We start from the raw sequence: 19775 nt of genomic DNA on the forward strand, positions 1-19775 counted from the left end.
AAGCAAATTGGGTTTAGTTTTAACTTGTTTGGTGTTTAAATTTGGTGGGCTAATTTCCTTGTGGGTTGAGCTTGGGGTTAATTAGACATATACCATTGTGATAGATTTGTATTTTAAATGGCTTGATTTTATTATGTTTCAATAATTGTTTTAGTGATTTTATTGGGCTTAATATTTCAAAGTTGAGTTTATTTTAATTAAATAAATATATTAGTCATAAGCTCATTTTTTATAAGAAAATGCTTAAAGAATTTGAAATGTATTTTAAAGTATACTATTGAGCCTATTCTTTTAGTTAATATCCCCCTTTGTCTATTTAGCCAAATTTTTAATAAAATTTTTAAGTTATATTTTAAATAGAAATTAAGAAATATGTTAAGAATATTTAAATGATATTAATATTTATTAGATTTCTTATAAGATTGAATAATTATGTTAAGAAAGAAAACCTATTTAAAAAATTGAAGTTTTTATGACTTATTTAAAATAGCCCAAGTATTCTACTAAATTATAATATGTTTAAAATATCAGGACTTATTATGGTGTTAAACAAAAGGTTTATTTGACTATCTTCTAGATTATGGATTTAATTAAATAGGATATTAGTACATGTTGTTCATAAACAGATTTAGTAATAGTTAATACTACGTATAGGTGACGGGCTACGAAGTGAGATTCAAGAAGAAGCGCAATGAGGTAAGTAATTTAATCACAAATTAGGATCGTCACAGTTCAACTTTTATATAAGTATTATTCAAACCAGTTCATTAAAAACCATTATTTATGCACCACTCATGCCATATGCAAACATGTCATCCAGCATAGCATACGATCATGTCATTCCGCATCATGTTCAAATTCAGAAATTATAATTATGTATGTATTTATATCATGCATCTCATGTGTATAAGACACGTAAGTTATCTTAAGTTCAAGTGCAAGATAAGATCAGATCAGTTAGTCAGATGGCCATTCAAATGCATGGTACCAATGCAGTTCAGTTTCAGGATGGATGTGCAAGCCACGAACTCAAGCGTGGTCCACCATAGTATGCCAGAATACTATTAGCGGCTCCCCTCGAGGCCGCGGGACGTGGTGCCAGTGCACAACCTCACACATAGGGTTAAGTGTGTTGGCCAGTCAGATCAGTTAGTTAATTTAGATAAATCAATCAGTTAATTCAGATAAATCAGTCAAATCAATCAGTTAATTCAAATAAATCAAGTCATGCATAGCATAAACATCAGTATAAACAGTTATGATTTTTAAGCTTTCAGCATGAAAACTTCTATGAAAATCTTATGTTTATTATGTTTACGTTGTGATGAATTTCTTGCTAAGTATTCGACTCATTTTAGTTTGTTTTCATGTTTTTAACCACCTAGGTGATGATGATGAAAACGAGCAGGCAGGCCATGATTAGAATGAGCAATTGATTTAGTTTCAAACTTTCTAAAATAAAATTGATTTTATGACATAAATTTATTCAGTTTATTCATTTAATATTTTTGGAAGACATTTTATTAAACATTTTTTTTACAAAATAAATTTTAATTTCATTTATTAAATATGAGATCTCTTGCCGGATTTATTTTATGAAAAACACGTGACACTCCTAGCCTACGACAATGGAGATGTTACATTAGTTTAAAAAACCAGTTGCGGGAGACTTGCTTGAGGCCATATAGGGATTTTTTGAGCCGACAGACACGGGTCTCCCCCTTAGTACAGTATTCGGGTGGTGGATTCATGTAGACTTCTTTATCAAGATTGCCATGCAAAAATACATTGTTGATATCGAGTTGATGAATAATCCAATTTTTTGCAGCAGTGACTGCCAATAAGTAGCGGATAGTGGTTATTTTGGCAATCAGTGTAAAGGTCTCATGATAGTCAAGGCCTTCAACCTGAGTGTAACCTTTGGAAACTAGTCGAGCTTTGTACCTCTCAATAGATCCATCGGCCTTTAGTTTGGTTTTGAAAACCCATTTACATCCAATGGGTTTCTTACCAGGGGGAAGAGGTTTAAGAGTCCATGTGGAATTATCCTCTAGGGCACGGATCTCAGCGGACATAGCCCGCGCCAATGGGAATGGCGAATGACATCAAAATAGCAAGAATGATCAATACAGGGGGTAAAAACAGTTAAATAAGTAATATGTGAAGAAGAAAAATGAGAATATGAGAGGAAAGCAGATAAAGGATGGGCAGTACCTGAAGCCGGTGTAACAGGTGAAGATGTTGTGGGTTTCATGTGTAAGGTGGGGCATATGTAGTCGTGGAGATAGGTAGGCCGAACAATGGTGCGGTGAGGATGCGGAACAAGAGAGTCAGATGGTGGAGAAGTCGGTGAGGGTAAGGAGGGAGGAGAGTCAGCGAGTGGAGAAGTAGGGACAACAAGTTCAGGAATGGGAAGAGGAATGATGGGAGAAGAGGAAGAGGAAGTATCTGGGAGATCCTGAAAAGGAAATTGTTATTCATGGACTGTAACGTCACGAGAATAGAAAATGGATTGGGTGTCAAGGTTGTAGAGTTTTTATGCTTTATGAATACTGGGATAGCCAAGAAATACACATTTAGTAGCACGAGGAGAAAATTTGCCACGATGAACACTAAAAGTTTGTGCATAACAGAGACACCCAAAAACACAAAGTTGTTCTCATAAGATATATCTAAGTTGTGCGATAAAAATCATCAACAATTGTGAGAAAATCATGAGCCCCACATAAAGAAGAAGTATGATATCCACCCCAAATACCACAAAAAATGCGATTAAAGCGATAAACACTTTTATTAGTGTGATTGGAAAAATGTAGCCTTATGTATTTAGAGCTAGCACGAACATCACAATTAGAAAGAATACATGGAGAATAAAATATATTGGGAATGATAAACCTAGAAGGGTGACGACCTAGACGTTGATGCCATAAGGTCTTATTAGCAGTGGATTGAGCAGCAAAAACCACAGGGGGATCGGGACGGTACACGTAGTGCTCATTGCATAAATCACTCGCTCCATTCAACTTCGTTTATTGTGGGTCCTGAAATAAACAAGTATTAGAAGAAAAAGTAATAACACAAGAATTGTGGAGGGCAATTTGGAAAACAGATAATAAATTAAAGGAGAAGACAGGAATAAAATAAACATTAGTTAAAATTAAAAAAGGGGAAAGGACACAAGTGCCTAGCCCTTCAGCTAGGACATCTTGGCCCGTGGGTAAGTGAACAGAGTGAGGAGAGGCTAGGGTTTGTAGATTGGTGAAAGCTTCTCTGTGATGGCAAATGTGGTTGCTCGCGCCACTATCTACCACCCAATGGAGGTGCCGATTGAAGGAGAAAGTAGATTGAGGGGAGAAGAGGTTACCAAGTTGGAAGAGGAAGCAATTGGAGAGGGCGACGGGCTGAGCAGATGAAGGAGCTTTTGGTACAACTCCAGTGATAACCCAGGGGCTGGACTGGAATCTGAAGGTTTGATGGTTGTTTGATTCACACTCGGTGGAGGTGGACCAAGAATGGAGGTCCGCAACTGGGAGCGAAAGTCACGACCAGGTGGTTAACCCACCACTATCCAGCATCGATCTCAGGTGTGGCCCTCATTCCCGCAAGCCGTGCACTTCAAAGGAACTTTCAAATGCCCACTGTTGCGGACAACCATGGCAAGTGTTTCTGATGAAGAGGTCTATATGTTGAGTAGCCTTTGTTGTTCTTCCTGAAACAAAATAGAGAAAACTTTGCTTATGGGGGGAAGGGGATCCATGGCCAAGATTTGGGTGCGAAGAGGGGCGAAGGAATCATTGAGGCTGAGTAGGAACGGGAGCACGTGCTCATTGTCAGCTTGTTGTTGTAAAGCTTTGAGGTCAGTGTTATTTTGTAGATGGCCAAGTTCATCCCAAATCTGTTTGATTTGGTTGTAATAGTCATGAACTGAATTTGTGGTTTGTTATAGGGAGGAAAGAGAATGTTTGAGTTGGTAGATACATGCATTATTGCCATGATAGAAACGGGAGGAGAGATCGACCCAAACATCACGAGGGTCGGTATGATACTTGAGGGAATTGGCAAGGGAATGACTGATAGAGTTAAGAATCTAGGTAAGAACCATGTCTTTGGTTTGGTTCCATTGTGTGTACTCGGGTGTGGTAGAATCAGAGGGCTTGAGGTTGCCATCAACAAAACTAAGTTTGTTTTTGGCATTGAAAGCTCTTGTCATGGCTTTTTGCCATTTTGGGTAGTTGTCGCTGGTGAGAAGACCATTGACAAGGATTAAGCTTAGTGAATCTGAAGGGTGAAGGAGGGAATAAGGGGGTTGGACGAGGTGGCTATGGGCAGCGTGTTGGAGGATCTGTATTAGGCTGATACCATGTTAGAAAACAAGAGAGAGACATGTTTGCTCAATAATTAGAGTCCTAAAATTAAGGTAATCCCTGATTTTGTGCAAGCTAAATATTTTCTGTCAATAAAAAATGAGTCTCCCCCAACTCTGAAAACTGAAGGACAGATAAGATTGCTCGGTTCCTTGCCAAAATTGGTAAGTTATCGAACACTTTCTTGTAAAATATGGTTGGTTTGATTTACTCTTCATTTTGACATAGTTGATTCACCGATGAGCCAGCTAATATGAGTAAAAAAGTCATATTACTAGAGCATATTTAGGGGTGTAAGTTTATTGGTCTGGACCGAAAAACTCTATTGGACCAGGCTAATAAGTATATTGGTCGGTTTTGGAACATATAACCTAAGAATTTTGATTTTTGATCCAGTCTAGGATGTGGTTTTTTTAGACCGGATCGACCGAAGTGTATACATAGTTTTTAAAAATATTTTTTATATATTATTTTATATAATAGTTGTAGAAGTTAATTATGTAATTTTCATCTAACCTATCACCATTGATCATATAAAATGTTAAATATCAAATTATTATTTAACGTCTACAAACAATGAAGTATTTATTATGTTTATTTTTCTTTTCCTTTTTTATTTTTTTATTCGAAGTTTGGATGATATTGCAATTTTCAATTTCATTTTCTCTATTTTTTGTTTTAAACTTTATTTTAATGATTACTAATTCTCATGGATGGATATGGATAATTTTGATAAAATTTTCTACTTTCTATTTTCAAGTACAAAATGTGTAAATAAAGTTAAATAGTTGATATTCAAAACTGTAAAAAATGTGGACTTTTTTGTATAATTGGGCTGAAAATACACATTAGAAGTGATTTTAGAGTTTTTGTACGTTTGGCCCATTTTAAAATGGCCTGATCGAATTGTACCAAATGGACCGACCAGATCGATAGTTAATGGTCCGGTTCGGTATATGAGGATAATCAATTTGGTCTGGATCTGAAAAAATGATGGATCAAAATTTTTAGTTTGGCCAAGAATTCTCCTATAGACCGACCAGACCACACCGATTACATGAACATATTTGCACCCATAAAGCAAGTTATAATAATTCTTTCTTTGCTCGTTCTTTGTACTCATTTTCATATAAAATAATTGTAAAAGTATGGTCTTTTTTTTTTTTTCACCTAAAATGTCTTCTATTTAAAACAAAATTATAAAAAAAAAATTGCGTCTTTATTATAACTCATGTTTTGTTGGCACTCTAGAGTGATATACAATAAATAAAGTTGTACATCACAAATATGCATAGAATATCACAAGAGAATTTAAGATCTCTTAAAGTTGCTACTGAACTTTAAAATCTAGAATGAGAAAAGATAAACTATAAAGTTGGTCTCATAACATTTGTAATTAAAATATTTAATAAATTTTGTAAGAATTAAAATATTTAATAAATTACTTTATGGATCTAAACTCGTGCAAAATAATTTGGGTATTAAAATATTTTCAGATATTCTCAAATATTCTGAGAATATATTATTATTATTTATTATTTTTTATCTACTTATTATTATTATTTAATATTTTATTATTATTATTCATAAAATACTTTAAAATGTTTCACTACCCAAACTCAAGTACCTAAGAGATCATGGTAATATTGTTGTAATAGTTTATTAAAAAAATGAAAGATCTTTTAGATAAATTTTAACTTTTATAAAAAGTTTTGTTTGAATATAAAGAAAGAGTGATACTACATATATTTACAGTTTTATTTATATTTTTACTTATAAGATTCATTTTATTAATTTTTTTTTAAATTTAAATTTTGAATTTCAAATTTTATAATTTTCAACATATCAATAATTAACATGTAAAGAAATAAATTTTTTGTAAATTTTTTTAAGTAAATTTAATATTTTTCAAAAAGAAAATTAGAAAAAAAATTGTATTTATGTTTTTGTACATTCTATTTAGTTAGTATGTAAATAAACATCGATGTAATTTAAATAATAAAATTTAATTTGTAAAATTTAAAATTTAAAATTAATTGTTTAAATTAAATTATAACACTTAAATATTTTAATATTTTTTATAAGTAAATATTTTATTAAGCATGCGTTACAACCGCAGTTCTCCGTGTTTACGAATACGAATAAATATCTTTCCCAAAGTCCCCCCCTCCCGATACGCGTCATTCCCTCTCTCTCCAATCGCAGGAACTCCGGACGCAGAGAGATTCACAGACTCACATCACCGCCGATCACACCTCGTCTTGGTTTATGAGGTAACTCTCTATTTCTCTATCCCTGACTTGGCATCTGATTTGTTTCTTGGTTTCTTCACAGATCTGATTTTCTAGGTTAACACTCGAACTTTAAACCATATTTTCTAGCCAATGCTTTTTTCCTTTTTCCCTGCCGATCTAATAAATCTATGCGATTTATTTGTGTTAAATTCTTCGTATTTTTGTTTATGATGTTCTTGGTTTGTTTGCTTGCTTTGGGTTCTTGGTGAATTGTTCGGTCTTGTAGGTTTTTCAATTTTCAGTCGAATTATTCGATCTTATAGGTTTTTAGTGTTTGCTATGGAGAAGAATTTTACAAGGATTTCCTTTATGTTATTATTTTCCATAATAAACGAAAAATGGAAGAAATTTTTGTTTGCCTTTTGGGTTTCTATTGGGTTTTCCCTTCCGATCCATATTTTGACAAAAGAAATAATCTTGGACGTAATTTATTGTTGAAAACTCAAGGGGTTTCTTTTCTGTATGGGGTATATTGCTTTCCAAGATATCCAGGGGGTGGGGTGGGGGGAATTTTGTAACAACTTAAGGAAAGCCCGAGCCATGTATGAACTGTACTAAAAAATAACCAGTCAATGCTATAATTGTAGACCTATGGAATTATTATAATTTTTTTTGATAAGTACCTATGGAATTATTATAAAGGGTGAGAACTTCTCCCTCCTAAGCAATTGGAGATCTATTCACCAGCTTTCGTGCTCGATTAAGGGAATTATAATCCCTCTCTTTTAAATCCTTGACGTCCTCTTCAGCCATTCCATCATAGGTGATGATGCTCAAGTTCCACACTTCTAGTTGGATTGGCTCCAATACCATTTGTAACAATCCAAGAAAAGCCCAAACCACACTTGAGCCTTTACTCCAAAAGACTAGTCAATGTAATGATTTGAGCCCCTTAGAATCATTATATAGTGTAAGAACCTCCTCCTCCCAAACTGTTTGGGATTCCATTCACCATCTTTAATCCTCAATTCGGGTACTACATTTTTTTCCTTTTGGATGCTTTGTTTTCTGGGAAATGATTTTTCTTGATACCTTTATCTGATTTCTATTGTGATTGGTTTGGAATGCCTGCTTTTGCTACATAAGTTATGATCTATTATTTATTGCAAAAGCCATTATTATTTTTCTTAATGTTATAGCTCAAAATTACTGATTGAGTCTTTTGGTTTCATTTCTGTAGCTCGAAGGAGAAGCCCACTCTTGGGTAAGATGTTTCTCTGTTTATACTTTAAATTAGCTGATTTGTTCATTGGATTTTGGGAATTTAGATAAATCTAATTGATGAAATATAGTGTTCCATGTTTTTCTTTCTGTAATTGTTGATGAAAATAATAAGAAAGGGTAACAATATTTCAAATCTTGATTTTATGCTGTCTTGGGTTGACAGAAGAAAAAATGGGATGGAGGAATACCCATGCCAAATTTTTACACTAGTCTCAATCATATGGGGATCTAAATTTACTCATAAAACAAATTATTGGGATGTACATTTCTTTGGCCCTATGGTTTTTTGGTTAATTTTTAAAATTTGGTCTGTTTCTTGCATAGCATCGTGTTGAATGATCCATTGTTAGATAGCTACGCTGAAGTTATCACATGCTACTTTGATGCTTCATTGCATGTACTTCGTTATTTTTTTACAACTTCTTTGTTGTGCTTTTGTTTTGGTTTTTCTTTTACTTGAAGAAAATGATTGAACTTAGCATCTGGGTTGTGAAAATCTACTTTAGAACATTGTATCCAGTGCTTAGTATGTTCTTTTGTGCTATAAGAGTTGGGTACGATTGGGAAAGGCCTCCAATTGTTTCATTCATAAAGATTACTGATAAAAAAATGTTTCATTTATAAAGACTACTTGTATAATTTCCCCATTGGGAATATTGTGTTTTTGTTTGGGGTCCCCACCCACGCATATTTATCCTTAATTTTATTTGATTGTGTTGAAGCTTATTATAAAAATAAAAGTCTTTCCCCATTGAGAATGGTACCAATCATCCCATTGTATTTTTGTTTTGGGAAGAAGTGATATCTGATCTTGTTTTTCTAGGATACATTTGTAAATTTTGTATTTACATTGTATCTTGCCTCCTATAAACATCATTACTAGCAATATTACTACGACCATTGCTGCTGCTGCTCCTACTAGTTTTTACTTCCAACCTTGTTCTTATTTGTTTATATTAATCCACATGTCCAGTGGTACGCGGATTAAGACCCGCAAACGGAACATCGCAGCGCCGCTGGACCCTGCAGCTTTTTCGGATGCAGTGGTCCAGATTTATTTGGATAATGCTGGTGATTTGGTAATTGTTACTTTTGCAATTGTATCTTATGAACTGTGAATGTGCACATCTGTTCTGTGCAACTACCTAACCTTATCTGCTACCTGCAGGAACTTGTCGCTAAGAGTATTGAATCTTCAGAGCTTAACTTCTCAAGATACGGTGACACCTTTTTTGAGGCAGGCTTCTTGCCCTTTAGATATTTTTTTTTATCTCCTTTAAAAAAAAAAAAAAGCAAAAAATAATTCTTTATCAGTTTCACTGGATGCTTATTATTATACCTAAAGAATGGTGATCCTGAGCTTTGACTCTAGTTAACATTTGATGCAGAAAATACATCCACAGCATCCATGTAGTAGGTGGTTTTTGGCTTGATGCTTCAATGATAGTGGATGATTCCTCAAATACTAAAGTTTACATTTATGATGCTTCAATGATAGATGATTATTGTTCAACTACTAAAGTTCACATCTGGATTAGGAGGGCAGTCATAAAAAAGAACCTGGTTCCTTTTGTGTATCGATATGTTTTTACCTACCATATTACCCATCAAAAAATATTTTTTACCTATTAAATGCATCTTTACTCCTGATTTTATCATTTCATATGGGATAAAAGTGTCTTAGGTGATAGTAAGTTTAACACACCTTTTATCTATTTCTTCAAGGAAAAAAATATATTGCGTTTTGTGTGTTCCTCTTACATATGGTTGGTTGCCAATTTAAGTTATATTTATTTACTTGTTCATTTTTAAAAGTTTGTATCACTTGATTATTTCCCACTTCTTAACAATGAAGTGTCAAAATAATCCAACTTGTTGGGAACTGCAGGTTGTTTTCATAGGGGGGCGCACACAGCCTGGAACTACCAAACCTGATGAGGGGGAGCGTCATCCTTACTCTATAATAGATTCTGAGCCTATACGTGAAGCCATCTTACCTTCTGTTATCTACATACAGAAAATTTTAAGGCGGAAGCCATTTCTCATAAAAAATCTTGAAAATGTCATGCGAAGATTTCTGCAGTCCTTGGAGCTTTTCGAGGAAAATGAGAGGAAGAAGCTGGCAATTTTCACGGCACTTGCTTTCTCTCAGAAGCTATCAGGTCTTCCTCCGGAGACTGTGTTCCAGCCACTGCTCAAGGATAACCTTGTGGCAAAAGGGCTAGTTCTTTCTTTTATAACTGACTTCTTTAAGGAATACCTGATTGATAACAATCTCGATGATTTGATATCCATACTGAAGAGGGGTAAAGTGGAAGACAATCTTCTGGACTTTTTGCCATCTGCAAAACGATCTCCCGAGGGTTTCTCGGAGCATTTCACGTGAGTTTTTGCTATTTTCTTGTGGAAATGTTGTTACATATGGTTTTTAAGATACTGTTCCCTCTCTCCTAACTCCAGACCCACCATTATATTGTTTCTTGCATGGATCTCGCCAACATGAGTGGCTATTTTGGATGCTTTCTGTCCTCTGATATACAAAGTAGATGTTTTAGTTGCTAGAGGGAATATTTCTTTTATTTATTTCTTTGAGTTGGTATCACTTCGGTCCTCTTCTTATTTTTTTTTTCTTCCCCTTTTTCAGCACTCTTCTTGTCTGCTTAACGCGTAATTTGGAACTAATCTGTCTGTTATTGCCGACGTTTCAGCAAAGAAGGGCTGGTAGCCTTGGTCGAATACAATGATAAGAAAATATTTGAAGTGAAGCTTAAGGAAATGAAATCTGCTTTAACAACCCAGTTAACGGAGGAGGCTGATATATCTGAAGTCATCGAAACAGCGAAGCAGCGTGTTAAAGATGCTAAATTGCCAGACACTGATATTGTGAGGATTCTGTGGGATGTCATAATGGATGCCGTTCAGTGGTCTGGAAAGAACCAGCAACAAAATGCTAATTCAGCTCTACGCCAGGTATATTTATTTATTTTGGGTAATTGACTAGTTTTGCATGTTTTCCTTAACAGTTGCTATAAACTGACTTACATGTGTGAAATAAATACTTATAAAAAAAAAATGTGTGGAATAAAGAAATGTAGTGTGTGATTGGCAGGGAGGATGGGAAAGGGTCAAAGGAAAATGCAAGATCGATTGTTTCACACCTGCAAACCTAGCATTTCCTATTAAATCTAGAATTTTAATTTTTAGAAAGTATCTTTTTGATATAGGTGTCAACAGATTCATTGTGAATTGTTTGTTAATTTTAGCAAATTAGTAAAACTACTTTGTGATGGTAAAATAGAGGAAAATTAGTTTATAAATGGATTAAGGGCTGCCTAAAGAAATTATAAAGCAAATAGTTCTTTGGTGGATAAAACCAGATCTATTTAGGAGAGAACAAATCTGGTTGAGATAGATTTGAGCCACAAGTGTGATTCTTAGCTGTTTGGAGTCTTAAGAGTCCTACTTCTTAAAACGTTAAGAGTAATTAAATATCAGTTTTCATGCAATCATTTCCTCTCAAGTTTTCAGCTTTATGAAAGGGACACTAGGGCCTCAAAAACCAAATATAAGTACTACCAATAGTAGATAGCTTTAGCAGCAGCCCCCCTCCATGGGTTCCATAATAAAAGAAAAATAAATAAACAAATATGTTTTTTTCCAAACACCTTATAAACTCTCTATGTGATACCTCTTACTAAGTGAGTATTGGAAGATGGTGAATGGCATCCCACATTGCTTGGGAGGGAGAAACTCTTGCTTTTTATCATTATTCCAAGGAACTCTAAGGCCTGGTTTGGATAGTGAGTTGAGACGAAATGAGTTGAGATGATTTGTGAATAGTAGTGAGATATTTGAGTTGAGATGAGATGAGTTAGAAATGCTTTGAGTTAAAATGTTTTATGGGGTTTTGGGAAAGGAGAGAAAAAGTTAAATAAAAATATTATAAAGTTAAAATATTGTTAGAATATAATTTTTATAATTAGGTAAAAATTAGATGAAAAAGTTGAAGATTTGAAATTGAAAAAGTGTTTGTGTTTGTGTTTGTGGTGTTTGGATATTGAGATAAGATGTGATGGGATGAGATGAGATGAGATGAGATGGATGGGATGAGATGGAAGCATCTCTCTATCAAAACTAGGCCTAATTGTAACATTGACCAATCTTTTTGGAGTTTGGGCCTATTTGTGGTTTGAGACTTCCTTGGGTTGTTATAGATAGTGTCAAAGCTAATCTCAACTAGAAGTGTTGGTCTAAGACGTGCCGACTATGGTGGACTGGCCTAACCGTTATGGATTTAAGGGGAGAGATTGTGATACCCCGTATTGAGTGAGTATAGGGAGGTGGTGAATGAGATCTCACATTACTTAGGTTTAAGAAGTTCTTGCTCTCTATAATTATTCCAAAAGGCTCCAATTGTAAAATTTTCTACTCTTTTTGGATTATAGGTCCAGATGTGGCTTTGGCTTTCTTTGGGTCGTTACACACTATGAGATCTGTTGCTCCTATAACAACCTATTTTCTTCAAGCTTTAACCTAGAAGTCAAGCCAAGGTTCACAGAAGGTGCTGTCAGTCCTCTATTCTCAAATCCCAGGCCAAAAGAATTATGGAAAAATGATTGGAACTCACTTTCACAATTGTTGCACCATTGTGACAAGAAAATCCATTTGCTTTTCCACAGTTTTTTCTTCTAAACTCCCTCAGAAACAGATCTGCATGTTTTTTTAGTAATTATGTCCAGGTTTGAAGTCCTTGTTGCAAATCCTAAACTACACCCTTTCCCTCTTGCTATTGCTATAAGAGGTAGGAAAATTAGTGATTTTTATCAGCTTCTCTTCAATCCCTTTAAAAACAAACTGAGATTTCTGTCCCATTGAATCTGTCCAGGTCTATTGCTATTTCCATTGCGCTAAATCAAACCCTAAAAGAGAATACTAGAGACTGCAAATTACTGTGCAACCTCTAGTTTGTTTTATAAGTGTGCAACCTCTAGTTAAGTTAAGGTGAGTCTTTCTTCAAGATTCCATAAAAATTCAAGGTTCTGTTATGAATCTGGTTACTACTTAGTATTATGAATCTGATTACTACTTAATGTTCTATGTTTTGTGGAACCTAAAAAAGCCACGAGAGTGTGCTAGAACTTAATTCTTATGCATGTAATTCAAGTGGGCAGATTCTTTTACTTAGCTCTTCCCTTAGTGCATAGCTAAGTGTTGAAGTTTCGTGAAGCTAAGGAAGCAAGGATCATGCCCTTGATGTTCAAAGTTAAAATGCTGTTCTGAAATGAATTTCAAGTTATATGATATGATACTAGTCTTTTCCTGTAAGCCCCTTCTTATGATCTATTATGTGATATGTTATGAAAGCAAGGTTTTTGCAAATGCTTTAATGTGATGATCGTGCTATATTATAAGTATTGAATATCTTCATGCTATAAAATTTCAAAGAATGTTTGGGTTATAAAGGCCTAGGCAACCAGGCAACCATCAATGTATGGTCTGTGGAGATTGGCCTACTCAAGAGCACCACTATTTATCGATTAATTTCTATATCTCAAGTTTGACACAACTCATATTGCAGTGAGATGGAGTCTTGTAACATCCCAATAGAAGGTCCAAATCACATGACCTATACTCCAAAAGAACTAGTCAATGATACAATTAGAATCCCATTGGAATCTTATAAAGAGCAAGAACTTCTCATTCCCAAGCAATGTGGGATCTCATATACCACCTATCCTTATCCTTATCATATGGGGTGTCATAATCTCTCCCTCCTTAAATTCTCGACATCCTCGTTGGGCCAATCCATCGTAAGTGGCACGGCTTAAGTCCTACATTTCTGGTTGGGATAGGCTCTAATACCATTTGTAACGCCCCAATGGAAGACTCAAATCACATGGCCTATACTCCAAAAGGACTAGTCAATGATACCCATTGGAACTTTATAAAAAGTTCTTCCAAGCAATGTGGGATCCGATCTCATACACCACCTATCCTTATTCTTATCATATGGGGTGTCATAACTAGAAATTGTATCCGAGTTTATCCCAACCAGAAATGTGGGACTTGAGCAGTGCCACCTACGATGGATTGGCTCGACGAGGACGTAGGGAATTTAAGAGGGGAAAATTGTGACACCCCATATGATAAGGATAAGGATAGGTGGTGTATGAAATCCCACATTGTTTGGGAAGAAGAAGTTCATGCTTTTTATAAAGTTTCAATGAGGCTCCAATTGTATCATTGACTAGTCATTTTGGAGTATAAGCCACGTGGTTTGGGGCGTTACAAGTCTGGATCCTTATGGCCGCTAACTTTGCCATAGAGTGTAAATGTGTGCTGGCCAAAAGTTTCAAAGAAAAATGTTTTATGATTTTTCTAAAATGTTTTATTGATTCTTTTCAAAGACGCAAGATGTTAACAATTCTTTTTACTATATGATGTGCAATTTACTGCGTATTCAACTCAATTTTATTTTTATGTTATAAAATGTCCCAACGATGAGGATGAGTATGCAGGCCAGAGTCAGTAGAGGAGTCAATGACTTAGTGAAACTATCCTAGGCTATTAGGATTTTTGTTTGAATATGCTGCATTTTTGTTTATTTGTGTTGTCTTCAGTTAGATAGTAAAAATTAGTGAATTTCTTGTGAAGTTGCCCAAGTGGTTTACGGAATGTTATGGGTGTTTCTCGTGATGTGGATGAATTTTTTAATTATAAAGATAAGTAGCGAGGTCTCTAATCCTCTTTGGATTTTCAGCTTTTGTTCTGCCCCTTCCAAATCTGCCAACCTTGAGTTATGAAAACACAATTTGCAGTTTTTAAAAAGTGGTTGTGCTAGTTAAATTGTGAATCTTTATATGATCTTGGAATATGGGTTGCTTTTGATTTGCTTTGCCAGTATTATCATGTTCTTTCAACCTCATCTTTGTGACAATCTCACTGCTGTATTCATTGCGGATTCCCAGTGGATCAAGAAAAAGATTGTAAATATTGCTCCATTGAAGTGGTTGAGCAGATGGTTCCTTTGTTCTAGCGTTTAATCTGTCATCTTAATATCGTATGGAATAATTTTTTTTTTTATAACTAGTGTTGTATGGGATAGTTTTGAAAGTTGGTTGTTTCTGTAGATTTGGTGACTCTTAACAGGAAGCAGTTGCCTTCATTTATTTTTAAGGAGCAGGTTAGTTGAGAGATCCTTTCTCTAAGATGGTTAGAATGTGAGGAATGAAACAAAGAAATGCTACTGAGTTTGTGATTGGTGATGCCAGGGTTATGGAAGACCCCGCCCCTTCTTTGTGGTAATGTACAATTTGTTTTTGATTGGTAAACAAAATTGTATCTAGAATAAGAATAGGTAGGAGCCCAAGTATATGGGACATATATAAGAGTGTCGCCTATGCATGATATTCTAGTGATACAAGAAACTCATGAAAGTTCATTCCATTTAATTCAATGACAATCGAATGGAGCGAGGTATATTCAAAAAGAGAGTTCTAAGATGATCCATTGACCGCTCACAATCTTCAAAACTTCTTTCATTCCTCTCCCTCCAAAGACACCGCAATAGGCAGAATGGGACCGTCTTCCAGATTGCTGCAATATGTAATTACCCCGAACACCTCTCCGGTCTCCAAGATGCTAGGAGATTGATCAACCTTCTTGGCATTACCCAAGCTAGTCCCATAATTCACAACTGTTTTTTATAAGTTAATTCACAACTTTGATTAGAGAAAAAAGGAAGCTCAGCAAAAAAAAAGAAAAAAACTGTTGTAGGTCAGGGAGGGAGTATAGTGAGAATAAATATGGCAGAACCTTGGTTACAAGAGAATATGGGCTTTAGACTGTAAATGGTTAAATTGGATCTGTTTAGCCGACTCAGGTAGTGGATTGTGAAAAACTTCAACAACTTTTATACCACAACATGAATTAGAAGTGTTTCCATCCAGTGGTTAATCATCATTTTCTTTTCTGGAATTGCTTGCTGTCTGTCCCGGATTAGGCTGGAGGCTGATCATGGAAAAGCAATGGCCATGTTTGGTTTGCTGATTTTGTGAAAATTGCGCATTTTTGAGAAATATTGTTTATTGGGTTTTGTTAAGGGAGAGAAAATCTTGAATGAAAAGTTTGTTTGAAATATGTCTTGTATTGGGGTTTGTGAAAGTGGTGATAGATCATAGAGTTGAAAAGTTTGAATATAATTTTTTAAGAGTGGTTTTTGTTTTGATTTTTGTAAAAAGTTGTTTTGGTTTTTTTTAATGTGTAATGATTGGATGAAAAGTTGAAATAGTGTTTTTTTTAAGATTTGAACATGCTTGGTTTGATTTTGGATTTTCTTTTTTGTAAGAATTGGCATGCCAAACACGGGCAATGGTTTTTTTTTCTTCTGCTTTCATTACAGTGTACCTCATGCCTGTGCTCTCATATTAGGTTTTGGTTTATTGATTACAGTAAATCTCACCATTCGAAAGAGGGAAAAAGAAGAGGATCAATCAAACCTTTTTCCTAAAGTTGATTCTGCAAGTCACATCATATTACATCAGTGATTATTTTATACAAATTTAGCTGTCATTTGTTATATCATTTAAATGCATAACCATCTTGAGAGTGGTACTTTCCGCTAATGCAGATACCACTAATTGCATATGCAGTAAAATTGAATTGTATGGATATTGCAAAAGCTAACTGAATGAAGGTTTTTCAAGAAACCTTTTGAGAGTGCTTGTATGTGTGCTGTAAACAAATAGATTGTTAGGTTTCTTATCTCCTTTGAGGAAAATTATGGCTTTAAATAGATGGTGGAGGTGTGTCTTTTGTGGTACAGGTGAAAACATGGGCGAAACTGTTGAATACTTTCTGCATAAATGGGAAACTTGAGCTGGAACTCCTTTACAAAGTTCAGATGCAATGCTATGAGGATACTAAGCTCATGAAGCTGTTCCCTGAGATTGTGAGGTCTCTCTATGACCAGGATGTGCTTGCAGAAGACACCATTCTGCACTGGTTCCGTAAAGGAACAAACCCAAAGGGCAGGTATGCAAGTTATTTAATTTCCACTGTCAGGATATTTGAAATGCGGGACATTGAGTTTTTTCTAGTTAATGGTAGTTTGCCGGAGATTGGCTCCCCATTATGTCAACTCAAGATATATTTTTATTGTGGTCCCGGAGGTTTCGTTTGTTTTTCCAAATGAGATAAGTTGAGATTAAAGTTAAAAGTTGAATAAAATATTGTTAGAATATATTTTTTAATATTATTTTTGTTTTGAGATTTGAAAAAATAGAATTGTTTATTTTATTTTGTATGAGAATTTGAGAAAGTTGTAATAATTGGATGAAATGAGATGAGTTGAAAGGAGCTGTGAAAACAAACGAGGCTGCAGAATTTGATATAATGGGTCATTTCTAGTACGCCATGAAAACACATTTTTTGTTGGGACAATGTGCCGTTGGGTGTTTGATGTGCATTCTGATTCCTTCTGCATATATTTCATTTTTCTTGCAACTAACTTTGTGTTGGAAAATGCAACAGACAAACATTTGTGAAGGCCCTGGAACCCTTTGTGAATTGGCTGGAGGAGGCCGAAGAAGAGGAATAGGTGAAGCCACTGATGCTGCAAATGTGGGTGCTTTTATCCTACCATCTAATTTCTGAGATATGAACTCATAAATTATGTTTTTTTTCTATGTCATTGTACTTTGGTGTGCCGGTTGAAGATAATGGTTTACTACTCTTAATAAACAATTAAACTTGGTTCTAACTCGTCATAGTCCTATATTATGAGTATCTTAGATCAATAATAGTAAAATAGTTTGTGAAATAGTAGTGAAGTAGTCTGAGAATATCTGTGAACAGTTCAATTTTCAAAGACATGCTTTATTTTTTTACCAAGAGTGATATCTGAGAATATCGTTTTTTTATAAAATGATAAACAATAATATTTTAAAAAGAAGGATATTTTTGTAAAATATTTTATAAAATTAATATTATTTTATAAAAATATTCTTATTTTATAATATGTTGTGAAAAGTATTGTGAATTTATCACTACTCTTAAAAATGGTTGCCCCCCTTCAATTTGGTGCTTCTGCTTTGTTCCTAGCGCTCTTACCAACGCCGTTCCGTCCGCTTCTTGTTAAGGTATTGATAGAAGCTGTTAAAAAGAAAATTATAACGTTCTTTTTGTAAGACTTTTTTATTGAACAAGTATCTCTAAAAAATTGGCCAAGAATTGGCAACGTTTCGTTTTGAATTCCCTCTCCCACCATGTAAAAAATAAAATAAATTTGTAAAGTCTGCCTAAAAATTGAAGAAATACATACAAAATGAAAAAGTAAAAAGAATAAAATTAAAATATCATAAGAAATTAAATTAAAAAATAGAAGAATTTAAAAAAGAATAATAGAGAAAATTTTTTATTATTAGTAAATGTTTAAATTACATAATTAGTCGTAAAATTATTAGTAAATGTTCATTGTGGGGAGAAGATTCTCCATGTGGTTGTGGCTGTCACTTGTAGGTTCTTTAAAATAATTAGTCGTAAAATTATTTAAATTTTATGCCAATATGTCCTTTTGGCAGAATAGGTAGGTATTTTCGCCGCCTCGGCAATTCTAGTGGCATTCCTTTGCATGTTCACTTCCACGATCTCAGTCCTTTGCTAGGGCTCTAATGACCATAAAAGAGCCTAATAAGAGCACTGTTCAATGTTCAAGTAGAAGAGTGTCTTCAGAAGCTTGTAAACCTGGCCGCATACCACCCACTATTATGCTCCAAAATTCACTTTTTTGAGACAAAACTCGACCAATGTCTCTTTGTCGATAATTGCCAAGTCATTGGAGTCATATTAATTTCTCAAATGGGACAATGTGTAAAAGTAACAATACATCAACATAACAAAAAATATCGGTCCAATAAACTTAACTGATCATATCCTTGAAGGAAAAAACTACTTTGCCTTCCAAGTTATATACCACTCCACTTGACTGCTCGGTAAAAATTTTTATTTTTTTTTTATTTTTACTTAGTGATTAAGAAATTGATTTTAACTGTATTTGTGTATTTTTTTTTATATTTTTAAAAATATTTAAATATATTAAAAAAATATGAATAGAAAAAAAAAAAATTGAAAACTAACTAGCGGTCAAGTAAAGTGGGTTACTCTAGGCGGCAGAGTAGCCTGACTCATCCTTGAACAACCATAGTTTGTGTACAGATAAAATAGGACTAACCTCTCTAGAGACTAGAGTCTAGGGTCATTCTCAGCCGCGCCAAAATTTATTTAATTGATGGATATAGCTGGTATAGGCTCTTCTCCATCAAGAGGGTTCTGATCTATGGCATCGTCTCCGACATTAGGCACATGTTCTTACTCAACTAGAACCTACAACTATTTTATAATCAATTATTCTATTAAAAATAATTTTAATTTCGCCTCCGTTGAAATAGAGTTGTAAAAAAGTTGTTAGTTTATCATTTTTCAAAGTATAATGAATAAGTCCTGACCACCCACTACTACTCTTTGAGCTTGACTCGCTTAGAGCATTAGCATTGGTTTATGCATATGCATATACAAAATTACCTCTTTTGCATATCCACTTTACCATTTAAGCAAAATTTTTACATTGGCTTATGCATATTTGAGAAAAAATAATAATAAAATATTATTATTTTATTATTATTACTTTTTTGCTAAAATCCATTTTTTTATATATATTTTGCAATTAACATCCACTACATACATTTGACATTAATAATACAAATATAATAATAAAAAATATAATTTTTTAATAATAATATATTAAAAATATAATAAAATGAAAAAAAAAATATAATATATTATAATAATAAAATGAATGTGCAAGTGAATGTTTGTTTTGTTGTTGAATGAGTGA

The 19775-nt window shown here is 34.1% G+C and overlaps 1 protein-coding gene across 1 annotated transcript; it reads left to right on the plus strand.

The window, feature by feature from the left end:
• Positions 1-6473: 6473 nt before the first annotated feature.
• Positions 6474-17644, plus strand: LOC108987215 (basic leucine zipper and W2 domain-containing protein 2-like). Its single transcript, XM_018960090.2, has 8 exons — positions 6474-6637; positions 7839-7862; positions 8856-8961; positions 9051-9119; positions 9771-10264; positions 10591-10852; positions 16707-16915; positions 17414-17644. Exons 1-8 carry the CDS (start codon positions 6633-6635, stop codon positions 17478-17480), a joined length of 1236 nt encoding a protein of 411 aa, XP_018815635.1. The 5' UTR covers positions 6474-6632; the 3' UTR covers positions 17481-17644.
• Positions 17645-19775: the final 2131 nt, after the last annotated feature.

The sequence above is a fragment of the Juglans regia genome, chromosome 8 (genome assembly GCF_001411555.2).
Source record: "Juglans regia cultivar Chandler chromosome 8, Walnut 2.0, whole genome shotgun sequence".
NCBI lineage: Eukaryota > Viridiplantae > Streptophyta > Magnoliopsida > Fagales > Juglandaceae > Juglans > Juglans regia.

Bases quoted from the DNA above. Each gene is read 5' to 3' on its own strand.
- LOC108987215 (XM_018960090.2), top strand. The intron at 9,120-9,770 runs GCAGGCTTCTTG...TGGGAACTGCAG, and splicing joins ACGGTGACACCTTTTTTGAG to GTTGTTTTCATAGGGGGGCG. The intron at 10,265-10,590 runs GTGAGTTTTTGC...CCGACGTTTCAG, and splicing joins GGTTTCTCGGAGCATTTCAC to CAAAGAAGGGCTGGTAGCCT.